The 20115-nt window shown below is 38.5% G+C and overlaps 1 protein-coding gene across 1 annotated transcript in view; it reads right to left on the minus strand.

The window, feature by feature from the left end:
* Positions 1–421: 421 nt before the first annotated feature.
* Positions 422–20115, minus strand: part of TTBK2 (tau tubulin kinase 2) — a gene marked incomplete at its 3' end in the record, with an annotated part of 82962 nt that continues 63268 nt past the window's right edge. Inside the window, exons 10-14 of the mRNA XM_084240529.1 lie at positions 18581–18797; positions 12547–12758; positions 8882–9470; positions 3116–4392; positions 422–884 (exon numbers count right to left, since the gene is read on the minus strand). Of these exons, the coding sequence (XP_084096655.1) occupies positions 422–884; positions 3116–4392; positions 8882–9470; positions 12547–12758; positions 18581–18797 (2758 nt within the window). The remainder of the gene's footprint in view (positions 885–3115; positions 4393–8881; positions 9471–12546; positions 12759–18580; positions 18798–20115) is intronic.

The raw sequence follows: 20115 nt of genomic DNA on the forward strand, positions 1-20115 counted from the left end.
CTCCAAGGTTGGGAAGTTTTGAATGAAAATATTAAAACAAAAGTTCCATTTTTGCTATTATATAATCTTTGAGTAGAGCCTTTAAAAAGCAGGCCAAATGGTTAAAATTCCATTCCACCTCTTACCTTCACCCCCTTTTGTATCAAAGGCAGCTTAAAAATGAGAGTTCGTTTAATGAGTTTCTCCCCCTTGGATTTTGCTGAATTGCCCCTTCCTATGCAAACACATTGATTCCTGATCTGCTTGCTGCCTGCCTTAGAATCCCTTATCATATATTTATGTCTTCTTAAATAATTTATCATGTTACTTTCTTTTGCAAGAGAAGATCAACACTGATTTTTTAAATAGACAGTACAAGGACACACATGCATCAGGTTTAGGAGGAAGATCTCACACCTTTCACAGAGATGCAGCCCGGCTCCTATCTGCTGAGTTTACTGGCTGACTTACTCTTCCCTGGGGGGACTTTAGTGTTGGCCGAGTGGTGGTGGAGGCTGCTGGATCCTTTTAGGCCATTCTTGCTGGGTTTGCAATGCTCCTGTTGGCAGGACCTCCTGGAGGAGGAAGATCCTGAGTGACTGGGAGGTGACTTGCTTCTCCCCAGATGAGGGGATGAACTCCTCTGGTCATGGTGGGGCCTTCCAGCCCTAGATGGTGAGGAACTAGACGTGCGAGGCAAGGAAGAGCTTCGAGGAGAGGCACTGGGACTCCTGCGAGGGACAACGGGACTCTTGGGTGGTGTTTTTGGATTGTGAGTGGATCCTGGACTCTTGCACTGAGTAGTGCTCCGGGGTTTCTGAGATCCATTTTGAAGAATTTGGGCCAGGCGAGAAAAAAGGTCTGAGTCGGAATTGCTGCTCCCTAGGACTTTGTATCTGCGGAGCCTTAAAAGAACAGAGGATGATTTTCATTTTAATTCATTAAAGCCGCGGTGTGCCAAATCATGACATATGACATGAGTCAAAATCAGGAAACATTTAGAAGATACGAGTTACTCTTTCACATACCAGCTGTATGACCTGGACCAATTATTCAACTTCTCATAGCTTTTATTGAGAAGACTCTCTGTTTCACACAGTTACTAGGCAGCCAAGTGTAATAACCCAAGTAAAGTACTTAGCTGAACATCTATAATTCAGAAGCACTAAAATGTTAGTTCCTTCCTCCTATTGCATATTTGCACTTCTCATTTAGGACTAACTAATGACTTGTTTCTAGCATGTTAGCACATGAGAGAAAGGAAACCATTTTGTTTAAGGCTCCTAAGACAGGAATTCTGCACACATACACACGTAAACATTAAACCCCACTGTTTAAGTCTTCAACATGGACTGTACTTATAATAGCAGGAACAATAGATAAAAGCATATTTCAACCTCAATAATTTCCAAAAGAGTCATCACTGGTTTCCCTGAGCTTGTTCCTGCCCTGACAACAGCCTGAGATTCAGAACAGTTGGGTTTGGAGACTGACTATCTCTATTACAGGCAACTGAGCTTGGGTCTCAGAATTCTAAATCTAAAGAATATTCAAATGAATAGCAATGTCTTCTCTGCCATAAATATGTTTCTGGCTTGCCTAGAATTCATTCAGTTTAAAAATTTAAACCGCAAAATGCTGGCATGCCACTCCATATAGTAGGAAGTGGAAGGAAATCTCTAAAGTTGTATTAGCACCTGCAGGAAGCAGGGACATAAATAGTCATCATCACCATCAAGGGTCAGCAACAAGTTACTGATTTTTTTTCCTCTGAATTTTCTTTTCCTCATTCCCCAATCATCTTAGAATCTGACAAGTGACATGAAATTCATTCTGACTGAGCCTACTTTCACAAATCTTACAGTAAAATTTGAAGGATGGAATAAATAATCCCTCTGGGCCAGGATATAAATGGGGAAAGTTCCGAGCTTCAGAAGTTTCAGCTTGGTCAGCTCTAAAATCTGGCACAACACTTACACACTTGGCTTGTGACCAAGTGTTACTTTTAGGGGCCATATAAAGTGCTAAATAATAAATAAGATCTAATTTTTTGCATCCCAAAGGAACTCAAGCCACAAATACACCATTTCTATTAAGCATAGCAGAAGAAAATTGGGGATGCTCATGGAATCACATTTTTAAAATGTGAGTACATCACATTCTTCCTGAGGAAGTCTAATCCTACTGGCTCTTCAAATCCAAGGTTTAATCCTTGGACATGAAACCCTAAGACAAGTAAAAACCAAACTTCTTTAGGTAAGTGTAGCAAGTTCTGATGGGTAACAGACTCTCACTTTAACATGCTTGAGAAATATTTATAACAGATGGAGACCTACGGTTGTACTATCTAGAACAGGCTACAATTTTCACACAAATGTATTATGATTTTAATTTTGTTTTTGTTAAAGACCATCCTTTTTCTTCTCCAAGGGTTTAGACTATTCTACTCTGTGAAAGTGAGTAAAGGCTCCAGGAAAGCACTTAAAATCACCCTCCAATATTTTCCTCCCTTCTTCAAAATATAATCACTCTATATGGTCAATTATATCATGACAACAATTCAACAAAAAAAACAAAGCAATTATTAAGGCAATACCTTTATTATTTATAGTTGTATATAGGTGGCATATATTCCTATAGAATATTTGTTATTCATTTATTATCACATAAACAACACTATTCTAAGGGCCCATTCATTAAATTATAGATATAATTTTTTTGACTAGAATTTGACATCATAATGATATGTTATACTGGGATTTTGACTGACGAAATGAGAAAATTTCTGAGCAGTTAAAATGGACTGGGACAGATACAGCCTTTGTTGCAAGCTAATAAACACTACACAAAGCCCTAGGTGTTGACTACCTTATTTCATCCTCCCTAAATCACGGCAAATTTTTTACCCATTTTATAGATGAGGAAGTCAAGGTTTACACTACTAGAAAGTGAGAGTTAAGAATGAACCTGGCTCAATCTGACCCCTTCTTCCACACTATGCTGAAAGTCTTGGGAAAAGCAAGGAAGGGAGCAACGATCAGAAGCAGGCCAAGAAATGAAACCACTGACACAATTAAGGAAACACAGAATTATCAGTAATACCACATACTTAACATAGGTGAGCACACAGCATTACCTGGCTTCTACTCCGGGTCTTGTGGGCGGCTTTCCCGGTGGTGGCCGAGGCAAAAACTGAGATGATGCTGAGCTACTGAGTTGATCTGTGTTGACCCATGAAACCGGCCTCGGAATTTTGCTCTTTCTGGATGGAGAGATGATGGGTGACAGGAAGCCGTCTTCAGCTGACCTGCTCAGGTGTGTGTGCTCTACGGCTAGTCTTGAAAAGGGAGTGAAGACTTCCTCCTCAGAAAAGGAAGCAGGAACAGTCGCTAGTCTTTCTTCTAGCAATTTATCAGAGGCACTTGAGAGTTCCCCAAAGAAAGACTTAAGCTGCTTTTTTTCCACCAGAAGTTTGACTAGATCTGGTTGATAAGCTTTCTTTTGGAGAAGCTTTTCTTTTGCAGAGACTGGAGAGGATGATTCAAAAGTTGAGTCTATCTCTTGTGCTAAAACAGGGATTCGACTGTGTCTAGTTACAAAGGATGACTTTGTAACCACATCCTTCCGGGATGGAGGACAATGTTCACTCTCTGAAACACAATGAAATAGTTCTCCATTTCTAGGAGCAATTTTTTCTCTCTTACCCTCTTGGTGCAAAAAAGTAGAGAGGTCACCTTGGTGACCTGGCAAATCCTCACTCTTGACGTCATCATCCTTAGATAATTTACTTTTTTGTACTGTCACCTGCCCTATCTGTCCTTCAACATGTGGGTCAATGATCTGTGGAGAAATTTCTGAAGTTTCAATTGCCAGAAGCTTCATTATCTCATGATTTTTGTCTTGATTTGGCACCACACTAAAAGTCTGAGTCTTTGTCACATCAAGAGGTTCACTGGTAGCCGAGTGATCCCTTTCCAGAGTAACCAAATCTCCGGGGAGAGAGGAGATCTCAATACACTGCTGTCCTTTACTTAACTTTTCATCTTCATTATCTGACCCCAACAGGATGCTTTTCTCTTCAGTTTCCCTAGGGAGATTATCAAATTCTCTCACAGTTGATCGATTATGGTCAGGAAGGTCTTTTGGTCCCAAGTCTTGGGATTTGTCACACTCTCTAATGTTGGGTAATATGTCATGACCAATATGATCTACCTGAAGCCCCAAGTCTGTTCTGCTTCCTCCACTAGGAGGTTCACCCTCTGTTACAACCAAGCCTGAGAAGTTTTCCCTGGGAGAATAAAGTTCCACACTGGGCTCCATGGGCTGAAGATCTTTCTTCTCTGGCTGCTGACCATAGTGAAAGCTTCCTGAAGTTGACTGTGTAGATGCCACAGAAGGTCTAGGAATTGTAATCTGCAGAGAGAGGGGGAAAACATCAAAATGTAATAATGAGCAATGTAAATAAAGATGCATGATTTGAGATTTAACACCTTAAATTCTAATTTATAAAAGGAACATAGAAGTACATCAGGCCTGCCCAATTTATACTTAAAATAAACAATTCTGAATAAAAATGCATGGCACTTGACTCCTTAGCCCCTTGTAAAGAACAGTCTCCTTCTAAGTTCATCCTTTCCTTTAGTCTGCTCTGTGCTCTTAAAAACTAACTTCTATGTACCATATTGTCCAGGTTCCCTGGTTTTCTGATTTTTGACTGGCTTTGCCCACAGGGCAATACCAACAAAGATGTAGTGAAAAGGAAGAGAAAGATTTGGGAGTTAATCCTCTCTGCTTCCTCCCTAAGGGACTGAAGCTTTAGTGGTGGCTACATTCTATCACTCCTGGCCACAGTCGCTGCTGCATGGCCTCTCTCCTACAGAATGATTCTCACCAGCTTCTGCTAACAGTCCCACCCCAAACCTCCTATCAGGGCTCAGGATAGAAATGGCTCCCTCTACTGCCAGTCTTATTGATTCTCTTAACTCTACCCAAAGTGCTATAAAAATTTCCTTTCATTAAACTGTCTCCAAGTTTTTTGGGCATGCAAACCAGAATCCAGATACAGAAATGTAAGAAAAAAACTACTGTACATAGAAAAACTGCAAATTCATATGCATTTTACTGCTTCTAATAAGTTCTATCTATCAAACAATGTTAGAAAATTTTATCTTCCTATAAGCAAAGATTTACAAAGATATTTATTCATGTTTCATATCTTCTTTAATTTTTTAATTCTATGTAAATTAAATTCTACCATCTTTCCACTGAGTAATATATGAATAGGATTCAATGTCTAGTAAGAATGTCCTTTCTTAAGATACCTAAAGCTTCTACATCTTCACATTTGTTAAAAGTGACAGGTAAAGAAGAACATGTCAACCCCATAAACTGGTAAGGAAAAAAGCCTTTTTGAAAAAGGCTTTCACTAAGTCAAATCACTTAATGAAATCCATTATGTCCTGGGAAAACCATGAAAATTGATCGGAAGTCAAAGCAAAATGAATTTGAAGTTATGGGAGATTTAGCTTAGAACCCATTTCAAGTCCAAAGACACGAGGAAACTGGTGTTGTTATATAATTCAATAAGTTGCTAAGATCTGTTTCTCTGTGTAAGGAATGAAATTATGTTTACAACGTGTAAAGAATGTCCTAAACTCAGCTCAAGGAGAAAAACACCTAACCAATGTTCTGGAATAGCTCCCAAATGCAACTAGTGTCTTTACAGAGGATCTGTAAAGTTATTTTTTTTAACAGTTTGGGTTCAAATGTGCATTCTTACAATAAGCCTAGACCCATAATAACCTTGGGGGAAGGACAGTAAATTCTACTGGTGCTGTTGCCCTTCAGGAAGTCACCTCATACTCATATCTGTTTTCATTATTCCAAAATATGTTCAGGCAGATGGCCATTTTCTAGTATATTTTAAAAATGATAATGAAACCTAAACTTATAGTAATTTACTCTTTAAAAATTTTACTGTTGGGCCTCCCTGGTGGCGCAAGGGGTTAAGATGCAACCTGTGAAGCTGTCCACGGTCAATGCAGCACAAGTTCGATCCCCAGCCAGGGAGCTACCCACATGGTGCAGCAGACCTCTCCTGACTTACCCGCTGCTTCCCTCAGTAGTGTATTTCAGTCAGTCTGCCTGTTCTATTCCCCAATTTGTCTCTGGTGAATCCTCATCCCCCACACCTCTGGCCTATTCCCCAGCTATTGTATGCATAAATAAATCTTTTAAAAATAAATAAAAATTTTACCGTTAAAACCCAAGAATGATGGTGAAAAGTAAAGGAGGCATGAAATTAAATGCCAAATAAGGGCAATTACTACATCTACATTCAAAGTAAAACAATAGTCATTTATTATATGTAATTATAAATGCATCAGCTAAATGAACTCAATAGTGTCTACAAAAATAACACTCCACTGTTCTTCTGAGATTGAAGCAAGCAAATCAATGTAATTCTGAGATTAAACTCACTTTAGATTCTGCATACACATGTGTTTGTATGTATGATATGAAAAAAGGGGTGACAGCCTTGAACACTAAGAAGATATCTGAACCACCAGACAGGGTAACTTATTTCCATGAAAGTATTTTGAGCAGCTATGATGAACTATGCACAAGTTATTGTCATATACTTTTCCCACAGCACTTTAAATTTATCAAATTATTAAAATAATTTTTACTAATTCTATTTCACAACACCCTATATTTCATGATTTTTTTTCTTTTTTTGCCTTATATTTTAATTGGGTAGACTTACTAACACCAATTTTACACATGATGAAAAGACAGTCAAAAGAAGTCAGGAGTAGGATTTTTGGATTTTAAAGCGCAGTAGATGCATAATACAGCACAGCCTACTGCCATGCACCACACATTCTCAATTGAAGAGTCTGCAAAAACCTTATCTGACAAGATAAAAGGAGAAAAACCAAGTATCATAGCTAAAAACAGAAAATGCAAGTTTATTCTTAGTTGAAAATAGTTTCCTTGCCCCTAGACTATAAATATAGAAAAGCAATTAACCATTGGTGGACATGGTACAAATGGAGTACAGTAATGATCTTCCAGTAAGTCAAATACATTTTTATTACCTTTAATTTCTACAGTTCACAAAGATTTTATTAAGATATGACTTCAATCATTTTCTTTCTTGTGCTCTCTAATTATATCAGGTATACTTTTCTATAGCTAAACAACAATATCAATATTTTCCAAATTGTTCATATGTTCTTGTTTTTATTGATGCCCAGTACTAAGTTTGACTGTCACTCTCATACATTTCATTCAGATGAAGCAGCTTCATTATCTTAAAGTCACCCATGTTTAGAACTGGTCTCATAGCAAGAGACAATAAAATGCAAATCAATTATTTGCATTTTAACTTAAAATTATCCTTTTAGTTTTTTCTCATTCAAGAATAGTAAAGCTATTAAGATAACAAAAACTTTGGGAAATTCAATATTCATATCAAATAGCCTCTCTTCCAAATGAAAGGTATGTGATATACAAAATACATCTCAATTTGTTTTTTGACAAATATTTAGAAAAAATGTAGCTAGCGGCGTAACTTATTGGAGAAGATGTTTCTCAAAGCGGAAACATCTCTGCACAGTGTGTACAGTTTGGCTAGCAAAGTCTTGACTATATTTCAGCCCCAGCTTATTCCCCAGCTAGTCCACTTTATGCAGAGAACAACTGTGTAACTGTACAAACCATTCCTAGGAAAGAAGAAAAGACAACTATGATGAAGAACGAGGCAGGCATTTATGAAATGTAGGTAAACTCCTACAGAACTGTAAAAAAATGAAATTTTATTATCTTTTCTTAGTGTTTTACACCTTCATGTGCTCTAATAGAAGACATTTCAGCTTAGGGAATAATATTGTTTCTAGTGAGTCAGAAGGGAAGGTTAGAAATGATTGCTGAATTTAAGAAAACCTGATACTCCCATCCATGTAAGAACAGATAGAATTATTGGTATATGAAAAACTTTTCTGTACAGTTCCAAAAAACACATCTGTGTTTTTTTTTGTTTTTTTCTTTTGGTGGGACGCTGCAGAGGCTGCGGGCAGCCTCGCCACCCAGCGCTCAACCACTGTGCCACCAGGGGGGGCCCAACACATCTGGTTTTTCTGAGGCTCGTACTGCTCACACAGAACAGGGGGCACCACTGCTTACTGACCATAGCAGGTAATAGCCATCTTCAGCTGATTGTCTAAACTTAAAGTAACAGTAGTTTCCTCAAAACACTCCTTTGCAGAAGGCCTGCATATCACAAGTGCTTTCTGCTGTTTGTTAGAATGTGGATTACTGGGTTTGCTTCATCCCAGACCTATGAAGAAGTTCTGGAAGTGAGGCCCGGACTCCGTATTTTAAACAATGGACAGCAAAAGTGGAAAACTGTTGTTTCAAAGGAATTTAAAAAGAGAAATTTCGAGGAGGAGGTTAAAAAGGAGAAAGGGAAACCAAAGAATTAGGCCAAGCAACAGTGTACAGAATCAAATTTAAACCATGAATATGTGCCTTCCTCACCATATTTCATATTTATAATACAGAGGTTCAAAATCTCTGGAAGTACAAATTTTAAAAATATACATGCACACATAGATAACGCTTGTGGTCTAAATTATAAATGTTATTCTGAAATTAGGTTATAATGATATTTCATGTATTGAGTTTCTGACAGGAAATCTCACATTTTTATTCACCGAGGACCTCCTCTCAGACTTTGAGAAATATCTTTTTTTTTTAAATTTTCATACAAGAAAACATAGAATTAGTCCAGGTATCACTCCTAAATCCCTTTAGCCAAGCTTAATTGCTCAACTCTAATCCTTTCCTAATAGTACTTTATGTGACTAAGAGAGAAAAATGACAAGAAAAAATCTCTTACCGCTGTAAGGGGTCCTTCTGCTTGTGCCTCCATTGGACTTGTGGGTGTTGCTGCAATAAACTGACTGGCAGTTCCAACCTGGAGTTCCAGCCTATCTGTATACTGTTCTGAAGCTGCAGTGACAGGGTACTCCCCAGAAAGTGCTAAAACCACACCTGAAGTTTCCTTCTTCAAATGATCATTTTTTGACCATGGATCCAATCGGAGTTTTTCATCTTGAGGAGATTCCTCCAGGACTTGAAGCACTTCAGGTTCCTCATCAGAAGGACTTGCAGTTGTTTTATGGCCTAAAGCCTCATTTGTCCTAAAATCCCGAAGGTCCTGCTCCTTGTCCACAATCACCCACTCTTTGGAATCAATATCCTGCTTGCAGGAGCTCAGGTTAACAGCTATAAATCCATTGCTGCCACCACCATCTGCCTGCTCAGGGGTGTTGGCAGAGGCAGGCTTGGAAGCATCTGGAAGATATTCATCATCATAGTGCCAGATGTGGTCAGTACGGGACACAGCAGGAACACAAGGCTTGTGAAGCAGAGCAGGGGGAAGAGATTCCTTTCCTGCACTGGAGTCTTTTTGCATTTTCTCCAGGCTTAAGAAAATGGAGAGAAATTATGTAGTAGTTTTAGGGAAGTATTTATTACACAAACTCTCTAAACTCTATACAGAACTAATATTCACATACAGATAAGAAAAAAAATAGGATAAAGTATAAGTAAAGTTTCACAGGTTGATAATGCTCTTCTCCACCTGCTGTAATCCTGTTTTGGAAATGGGGCTCAAGAGAGGAAGCTGTCTCTCCTCTCCTGCTCTGTTGTGGTTGACTGGTGTGATACAGTTCTCCTTTATTTGATTATTCAGTCATACTGCCCTCTGCTCTCTACTTTCTCTGAGAAACTGAAGAACAATTTACCCAAGATTTTTTTTTTTTTTTTGCCTCACCAGAAACCCTACCAAAAGAAATGAAGAAACTAGAAGTGAAAAACTTTCTGGTTTTGTTTTGTTTTCAGAGATGTACATAAGTGTATATTCATTCAAATAAACTCCAAAGGCAGGTATTTTAAGAAGAAATGGTATTGTTACAGTATAACCAGGCATAGTCTATGCACATTAATATAATGTGGTGAAGGGCTTGGGGGACACTTCAAGGCATATTTTTACTTCTGCTGGATTAAAAGGCAGTTGACATTGTACAAAAACTGCTGCTGGCTGAGGAATAGGCAATAGTGTGACTGGTGGTGTTTGGCTGCACTAGCTTCTGAGAAACAATCTCATCTGCAGGGAAGCAGTTTAAGCAACACATTTTTTCCTTTCATTAAGACTAATTAGGGGTCTCCCCAGTGGCACAGTGGGTTGAACGCAGCACTGTGAAGCTGTCTGCAGCTTCTACAGTGCAGGTTCGATTCCTGGCCAGCCAGGGAGATACCCACATGGCACGGCAGACCTCTCCTGTCTCATCCACTGATCCCCTCAAGAGTGTTTTCGGTCGTCTGCCTGTTCTGCTCCCTGCTCTGTCTCTCACCCTCCTGAGCCTCTGGCCTGTACCCCAGTTCTTGTATAAATAAATAAATCTTAAAAAAAAAAAGATTGTAATTAGGTGCCTCAATTCCTTCTACTTTTCCATATTTGTTCCAGGTTCTGATTTGAGTTAATTTTCTTGGATAAATTTTATTCTCAACTCTGTCTTACTTCTCAGCTGTTCCCTAAGAAGCTTTATTCTTTACCAAATAAAGCTTTTATTGCTATTACACTCATATTTATTCTCAGTAATAGTCACAACTTAAAATGTTGAAAACAATGCCCCAATCCTAGTCCATCCTTTTGATCTTATCAATATGTAGACAATAGCCTACATCACGGGCCTCCCCTGGTGGCGTAGGCGGTTGAGCACAGTGCTGTGAAGCTGTCTGCAGCCTCTGCAGCGCCAGTTCGATCCCAGCCGCCCGCGAGGGTCCCATATGGCATGGCAGATCTCTCCTGTCTCGCCCGCTGCTCCCCTCAGCAGTGTATTTCGCCAGTCTGTCTGTTGTGTTCCCCGCTCTGTCTCTCACCCTCCCGCACATCTGGCCTGTACCCCGGTTCTTGTATAAATAAATAAATAAATAAATCTTTAAAAAAAAAAAAGCCTACATCACATAGCTATCAGGCTAAATAATTACCATATGAGGAAAAATACACATATAAGGATTTTATTTAAAACAGAAGATGGATTGGAGTAGGCCAGAAGTGACTGAATTATCATCAGACACAGTACTACCAGATTAGTCAAAGACATGGCATTGTTAATTAATATTTCACCACTAATAATAGTCACTGTTGTATTGAGGATGTGACTATTATTAAAAGTTCTCAGTTCTTAATATTATTAAGGCCTTCTTTAATTCATAAATATTTCTCTTTTTTTGTTTTATTTATTTATTTGTTTGTTTATACATGCACTGGGTACAGTCAGAAGCGCGGGAGGGTGAGAGAATTCACCAGAGCCAGAGAGGGGAGCAGAGCAGGCAGAAGGACCGAAGTACACTGCTGAGGGGCGCAGTGGGCGGCAGGAGAGGTCTGCGCGCCATGTGGGACCCTCCACTGGTGGTTGGGGAGCAGCCGGGGATCGAACCGGCACCGCAGAGGCTGCAGGCAGCTTCGCAATCCAGCGCTCAACCGCTGCGCCACCGGGGAGGCCCTCATAAATATTTGTCTTAAAGTTTCATTTCTGTCTTCTGCTATCAAAACTAGAGGGAAATGGCTTCAAAATCATCACCTACCAAAAAGTCATTACCTATGCACATCTCTCAAAAGCTTCACTTTTCCTTCTTTCAAGGTAGAATGATAAACTTATTAATGTCTACTTTCCTATATACAGGCATTCATTAAATTAATTCAAGCTGCCTGTCCCTTTTTCTATAACTTACTCTTTGCCCTCTTTCACATATTCCCCTTCTTCCTGTCTAATGCCATCTTTATTATGCCCTTTCCAACAACACACTGAATTTTCATGATTCCAATAAACGAGATCATCTCCCAAACAAAATCAATTCAAAATGTTCATTTAACCAGCACTTAGTGTTACGAAGTTATCAGTTCCCACTAAGCTCTCAAAGCTTAAGGCTATGCCACAGAATTTGTAACAATGTTCAAAGACAATTCACATTAAGAATCAAGATGATTCATAGATGCTTGTTGATTTTGATTTTTACTTTATTATAATTAGGTTTTTTCCTGGTCCCTTATTTAGGTTTTCTAAATTCCTGCTATGAGTGCGACCATCCGGTAGTTTTCTTTTTCTTTCTAGTTTATTTTGCCGAGCATGATCCCTTCCAGCTCCATCCATATTGCTGCAAATTGCATGAGTTTATCACTGCAGGGGGGGAGGAGTGAGTAGGATCAAAACAAGGGGGGTGGGAATTGTATGGGGACTATAACCAGGATGCAAATGCATACATTGTGCAAAAATGAAAAATGACGTAAAAAATGCATAAAATAAAAAAAATACAACAAAGAATATAAAAAATAATAAAATAAAAAGAATCATGATAATTAAAATGATGAATGAGTTTAATCAAATCAGTTATACAAAAATGCAAGAATTTATAATTATTTTAAAGATGTCATGCGTTAGAAGCAAGTAACAACAACAATATATGTAGATTCTAAAAATAGAAAAACTTTTATACCATGTCTCAAGAAACTTGTCAGTGTCTGGCTTTGGCTCTAGGGTGAGACGTTTTTCCAGCTCAAAGCTGTGGATTGAACGTAACTTTCGCACCAATGGAACATCTCTGTCTGGCTGAGTAATCTCTGAGCGAACACGAACTGGTGAACTGAGGCTTGGAGCATTCAGAATACCGTTTGCTTGACCATGGCTATTTTCCTCTTCAGTAGCAGCCTAGACAAAATATAAAAGAAATCATAACATTAATTCCAGTTACTATATATGGAAAGAAACATTGAAGTTCAAAATGATTGGGATAAATTTTCAGATGGTTAGGGTATTTGGGTTAATTTAGTTCATTACCTATCTACTAACACTTTATTTAAATGAGCTTTCTTTTTATTTTTTTAAAAGAATTATCTATTTATTTATACAAGCACTGGGTACAGTCAGAAGCATGGGAGGGTGAGAGAATTCACCAGAGCCAGAGTGGGGAACAGAACAGGCAGACCGACAAAATACACTGCTGAGGGGAGCAGTGGGCAAGATAGCAGAGGTCTGCCGCGCCATGTGGGACCCTCTCCGGGAGACAGGGATCGAACCCGCGCTGCAGAGGCTGCGGGCAGCTTCGCTGCTCAGCACTAAACCGCTGCGCCACCAGGGGAGGCCCTAGTTATGGTTTCTTCCCCTCACAGCTTTTTAGTTTGATGTAATTCCAGCTGTATTATATGTTCTCTTTTGTTTTCCTTGCTGTTGAGGATGAATCCCTCAAGGCATCACTAAAGTTTATGCCATGAAATGTTTTACCTGTATTTTCTTCTATGTATTTTATACTTTCAAGTTTTATATCCATTTTGACTTGATCTTGGTATATGTTGTAAGGCAGTGGTATAGTTTCATTCTTTTACATGCAGCTGTCCAATTTTCCCAGCACCATTTATTGAAGAGGCTATCCTTGTTCCAGTGCATGTTCTCGATTCCTTTGTCATAGATTAACTGTCCATAAAGGTGTGGATTTATTTTGGGGCTCTCAGTTCTACTCCATTGGTCTCTGTGTGTGTTATTTGTTCCAGTACCAGGATGTTTTAATTATTGTGGCTTTATAACATCTAGTGAGGTTTGGAAGTGTGATACCTCTATTCTCTTTCTCTTGTGTCAAGATTGCTTTTGTTATTCGAGGTCTTTTGTGATTACATACAAATTCCAGTGGTATTTGCTCCATTTCTTTGAAAAACGCCATTGATATTTTTGTTGGGATTGCATTGAATCAGTATTTTGCTTTGGGTAGGAAGGCCATTTTGACAATATTGATTATTCCAATGCATGAACATGGAATAATTTTCCGTTTCTTGGTGTCTTCTATTTCTTTCAACAATGTTTTATAGTTATCTTTGTAGAGATCTTTTACTTCCTTTGTTAGGTTTACTCCTAGGTATGTGATTTTTTTTGTGTGTAATAGTAAATGTGAGCACTTTCATAATTTCTTCCTCTTCTGTCTCATTGTTTGTATGTAAGAAGGCAACTGATTTGTGTTGATTTTATACCTTGCCACTTTGCTAAACTGATTGTTTTGAATAATTTTTCTGGGGAATCTTTTTTTTTTTTTAAGATTTATTTTTATTTATTTATTTAATTTATTTATACAAGCACTGGGTACAGTCAGAAGCGCCGGAGGGTGAGAGAATTCACCAGAGCCAGAGCGGGGAGCAGAGCAGGCAGAAGGACCGAAGTACACTGCTGAGGGGAGCAGCGGGCGGCAGGAGAGGTCTGTGCGCCATGCGGGACCCTCCTCCGGTGGCCGGGGAGCAGCCGGGGATAGAACCGGCGCTGCAGAGGCTGCAGGCAGCTTCGCAAGCCAGCGCTCAACCGCTGCTCCACCGGGGAGGCCCTTCTGGGGAATCTTGAGGGTTCTCAATGTATATTATTATGTCACTTGTAAATAATGATAGCTTTACTTCTTCTTTTCCAATTTGGATTCCTTTTATATCTTTCTCTTGTCTAATTGCTCTAACTAGAACTTTCCATACTATGTTGAATAGTAATGATGAGAGTGACATCGTTGTCTTATACCAGATCTTGGTAGAAAAGCTTTCAGTTTTTCACCATTGAGAATGTTATTAGCTTTGGGTTTGCTATAAATGGCTTTTATTATGTTAAGGTATGTTCTGTTTATCCCTAGTTTTTTGAGGGTTTTTATCATAAATAGATTTTGGATTTTATCAAATGCTTCCTCAGCATCTATTGAGAAGACCATATGGTTTTAATCTTTCTTTTTTTTTTTTAATGTGGTAAATTGCCTTGACTGATTTTTTTTTTTTAATAGAGGCATGTTTTTATTTATTTATTTGGTTGGTTGTTTTGTTTATACATGCACTGGGTACAGTCAGAAGTGCGGGAGGGTGAGAGAATTCACCAGAGCCAGAGCGGGGAGCAGAGCAGGCAGAAGGACCGAAGTACACTGCTGAGGGGAGCAGCGGGCGGCAGGAGAGGTCTGTGCGCCATGTGGGACCCTCCTCCGGTGGCCGCGGAGCAGCCGGGGATCGAACCGGCGCCGCAGAGGCTGCGGGCAGCTTCGCAACCCAACGCTCAACCGCTGCGCCACCAGGGAGGCCCCTTGACTGATTTTTAGATGTTGAATCATCTTTGTGTCCTTGGTATGAATCCTACTTGGTCATTGTCTATGATCCTTTTAATACATTGTTCGATTTGGTTGTGAGGATTTTTTTTTTTTTAAAGATTTATTTATTCCTGTATACAAGAACTGGGGTACAGGCCAGAGGTGTGGCAGGGGGGTGAGAGGATTCACCAGAGACAGAGCGGGTAACAGAACAGGCAGACTGACTGAAATACACTGCTTAGGGGAGCAGCGGGTGAGACAACAGGGGTCTGCCCCGCCATGTGGGATTCTCGCCGGCCGGCCAGGATTGAACCGGCGCTGCAGAGGCTGCAGACAGCTTCACAGCGCTTCGTTCAACCGCCTACACCACCAAGGGAGGCCCAGGTTGTGAGGATTTTATTAAGGATTTTTGCGTGTGTATTCACTAGGGAGATTGGTCTGTAGTTTTATGTGTGTGTGTGTTATCCTTGGTTTTGGTATTAGAGTAATGCTGGTCTTAAATGAGTTTTTTTAACTTATACACAGTTTCAGTATTATTTTTGCTTTTTATGTTTAAATAGTATAAACATGTTCAATAATCTTTGCTTCTTGTATTATGTTTAACTAGATGCTTTCAGAACCCTATTCCTCCAAACTAAAGCCTAGGAAGGAAATTCTCTTTGAGACATAAGACAGACACAAGACACAAGACAGAAATAGGAGAGTTCACTATACATAAACACTCCGCCTTTACTAAATGTGAAATAACAAGAAAATCTGGAGGTAGAACAATAATAAGGACCTGGGTAGAGGAAGAGGCTGAGGATGATGCAGCCCAGAGGAATGAAGCCACCTAATGACAAATGCCTACAGCAGCACAATTATCAGTGAAATTAAGCCTGACACTAAGAGTGGGACAGAAGGGGCAGTCTGAGACATCTATTTTGATTAGAGATCCTCAAGAAGATGCCCGATTGGTCTCAAACTGGGAGTATACTCTGTCTACCAGTAGAAGCAGAATACAATCTGCACTGAAAGAAGGTGTCAAATTTAATTCTACAGTACTTGCACCTATTACTAACTAATGAGTAAACATCTAAAGATAGTAAAATATATGAGAAGGCATGCAACTATGACCAAAAGTCTGCAGAAATGATAATTTATAAAAAATCTGAAACATTAAAAACTTCCAAAAGATTTCAGATATCAAATATTCAGATACAGAATAGCTATGAATAATAAAAATCAAAATAAATAAAGATCCTTTTCAAAAAGATTAACAAAGAATTATTTGAAACTAACTGATGACTTTAGTATTGAACATTCAATTAACAAGGTAAACAGCAAAAAAAAAAATAAATAAAACCCAAAAAGGCCCAGTTATTAATTAGTGAATTAGAAGGTGTGTATATTGTCTGTGTATATATATATAACCTAGAATGAAGCACAGCATGAAGAAAAATATGGAAAAAGACATTAATAGATGTGACAGAAAGAATAAAAAAACCAAATGTGTTTATTTGGAGTCCCAGAAAGAGATCAAGAATGAAGAGGTGGCAATATTTAGATAGAGAATGGCTGTATTTCTCCCAGAACTGATACAAAACTATGAAAAATTCAGGAAACATAAGATTTAGGTGGGAATAAACAAAAAAAATATATATGAACATGATAAAGTACAGAACACAAAAGACAAGAAGGAAAGTTAAAATATAACAGGGGAGGGAGGCAATGCTGGAAGGGCAGGGATTGGGTGCTCATGTACAAAGAGAAAAAAATTATTAAAACAGCAGTGGACTTCTGAACACCAATAACTGATGTTAGAGGAAAAATAGTTTTTGATCAAAACCTCTGAATCCAGCATAAACTATCTTTGAAAGAGGCAGAAATAAATACATTTACAGTTAAGTAAAAACAGAATACTCTGCCACAAGACCTGAACTAAAGGAACTTGTAAAGGAAACCGTTCAGGAAAAAAGATGAGTCCAGGACTTCCAAACAAATGTATGGAATGATAAAAATTTTGAAAATTTCATAATAATATATTACTTGAATGAACAAACAAAAATTAAGATTCTAAGTTGAGTATTTTTTAGACAAATTGTAAAATAGAAGAGAACTAAACAGAGACTGAATAGTGATAATGGGTGAGACAGAAAACTAGAGTAAATAAGCTCTTCTATGTCTAGTGCTATTTCACACTCTCACATACATGCGTAGACAGCCACATAAACTGGCAACCGAAAATGTCACTGGAGACATTTTATGATACACAGCTTGCTTCTGATGCCACAAGACAGCCATAGTTGACAAAAATCTGACACTGACCTCCCAACTACTTTTCACTACTATTTCTAATTACTCTTATTCCAGATGTGCTTATTTAATAGTGAGCTCACAGTGCAGCATATCACATCTAAATTGAGAATGCTTTTCCAACTCTCTCCTATGACAAAGGATATACTGTTAATTAGTTTTAATTTATGTATTTTTTACATCCTTGTTCATTCTCAACTCTGTGTAATCCCCACAAAATTACCCCTACCAAGACATCTATGAGCCATCACCATAGTCTCTCTTTTTTTTAAAGATAGTTTAACCATGTAGTATATATAGTACAAAGGTAGGCCGAACTCCTGGAGGAGATCATGGAAGACTTTTTTTACAATATATTTCCCATTAATAAAGCCTGAGAAGTCATCTTTCTATCAAATAATGTTAAGAGGTATGAGCCTAACATCTCATTTTACATTTAATAAACTTCTCCTAACCAAACCTTTATAAAACCATTAGAAAGCACCAAAAATTAACTGATGTGTAATTCATTGTTCCTCCATTCCACTTGCCTTCATCTTCTGTGAAAGTGGAAATGACAATGAATAGTAACATCAAAGAGAAACTTGTCGATGTGTCATAAAATCACTAAAACTTAACCATTTAATTCAGACATCTATATTTCTCACTTACAAACAGGCCCACCCAAAATCTCGTGAAGAAAAATATCATGTATTTTGTTCACATCCACTCCCCATCAGCTCATGAACAGTTTTTGCTTTCCACTTCGTACCCTCACTTCCCCACCTCCATTGGAGACAGTTCTCAGAATGAGTACTCATAACTCCATCGGTCCACACTAATGAGAGCCCAGATTCTTCTCACATTATTGGAAAAGATAGTTAACTTCTGCTGTATAGCTAGCTATCTTTTCTATTGGCCTCCGTGTCTGATTTTTTTTTTAAAACACATTCATTTTTACCATGGAAACAAGACGAAGATTAATGCTAGGTGTCTATACTTTAGTATAAGCAAAATTAGTCTAAATACTGTGATTACAAATAAATAAAAAGCAATACACTTCTAACTTATGATTAAAAATGAGCATCATGATACTTTGCTATAGCAATAGGAAAAAACAATAAACACATAAGAAGATATAAGCTTTTATGCAAGAAATACATACTTTACAAATTCCAAGCTTTATCTTGTTCCTGTTGGCATCCATCTCTTCCCAGACATCCTTCTCTTGTGGACGAGGGTGTCCCAGAGAGCCAGGCAATTTATCTGGTGACATACCAACAGGGATGCCATTTTCCCCATCACTAAGCTGTTCATCTGGAAACACCTCATCTGTATTTTCTCGAAGTAGGTCTCCTGGGATGGGGGTGGCATTGGCAATTCTAAAACAGAGGGGCGAAAAAAGGGCAGCACTTAAAAACAGCACATCAAAAATTACTGAGATTACCCTACATTTTGTCTCTGGTTTTAAATGATGACATCTATATAAAATTGAAAGAACCAAATAAAACCAAAAATCTTTTGAAAGTTATGCCATGCCACCTCTCCATAATAAAACTTCTACATTTTACCAATAGAATTTTCAAAATGATTTAAAAATATAAGTTCTTATACAATAACTCACTGATTCAACAATCACTTTAAAAGTTACAAACATTTGTTCTATTTTCCCAAGAGTCATTGATTATTTTAAATAGTTTGTATTATTTAACCCTGTAGCTATTCTTAGAGGAAACAAAAGTAGAGGAAAACAGAGGTTTTATAGTACCTCTGGTGAGACCCCAACAAATAGCTTTCACTGACACCCCAGAGAGCACATGTCCATAGTCTTTCAGAGAGCAGATATTCAGCATCAGACTGACTTCCATGCCATCCAATGATCAACAGACATGCCCTCTCCAACAAAGTCAAGAGCTTAGGCCTGGAATGGGAGTTGAGGGGACTCCTCCCCAACTGGTATTAATGCTTAATCACAGTCTTAGGAACAGGAGTAGCACCTTATATTTGCTCTTCTTATAATCTTTATGACTCTATATTTTTAACTAGTCAATTCCATACTATTCTAATTTGGTGTTATAGGTGTTTATATCATCTTTCACTGTTCAAATTACTATATAGTTTCTCTTTCTTGATTGGACCCAAGCTGACAATTCTCTCTTTCTTTACCACTTAACTGACAAAGGACACTTTGCCCTTTTTTTGTATTTTATCTTCCCAGATGCTTTGAGTTATACATATTTTTACTTTCCTATAGTTCAAGACTTGATCTACTTGAACACATTTTAGTATTTTCATTCTTAGATTGGGTTTATTCTTCCTGGTGCTGATTTTAGATCTTGAGTCCCACTGCTGTTGCTTCTCTTCCTCACTGTTTCTACTGCTCTGCCTTTATAAAGTCTTGCAGCAGGGCCTCCCTCGTGGCACAGGGGTTAGGACGCAACCTATGAAGCTATCCACAGACACTGCAGCACGAGTTCAATCCCTGGCCAGGGAGCAACCCACATGGCGCAGCAGACTTCTTCTGACTAGCCCGCTGCTCCCCTCAGCAGTGTATTTCCGTCAGTCTGCCTGTTCTGTTCCCCGCTCTGTCTCTGGTGAATCCTCTCACCCCCCACACCTCTGGCCTGTACCCCAGCTCTTGTATGCATAAATAGATAAATCTTCAAAAAAATAAGAAAAAAAATAAAGTCTTGCAGCAAG

Source organism: Talpa europaea (assembly GCF_964194135.1).
Source record: "Talpa europaea genome assembly, chromosome: 8".
NCBI classification, from domain to species: Eukaryota; Metazoa; Chordata; class Mammalia; order Eulipotyphla; family Talpidae; genus Talpa; species Talpa europaea.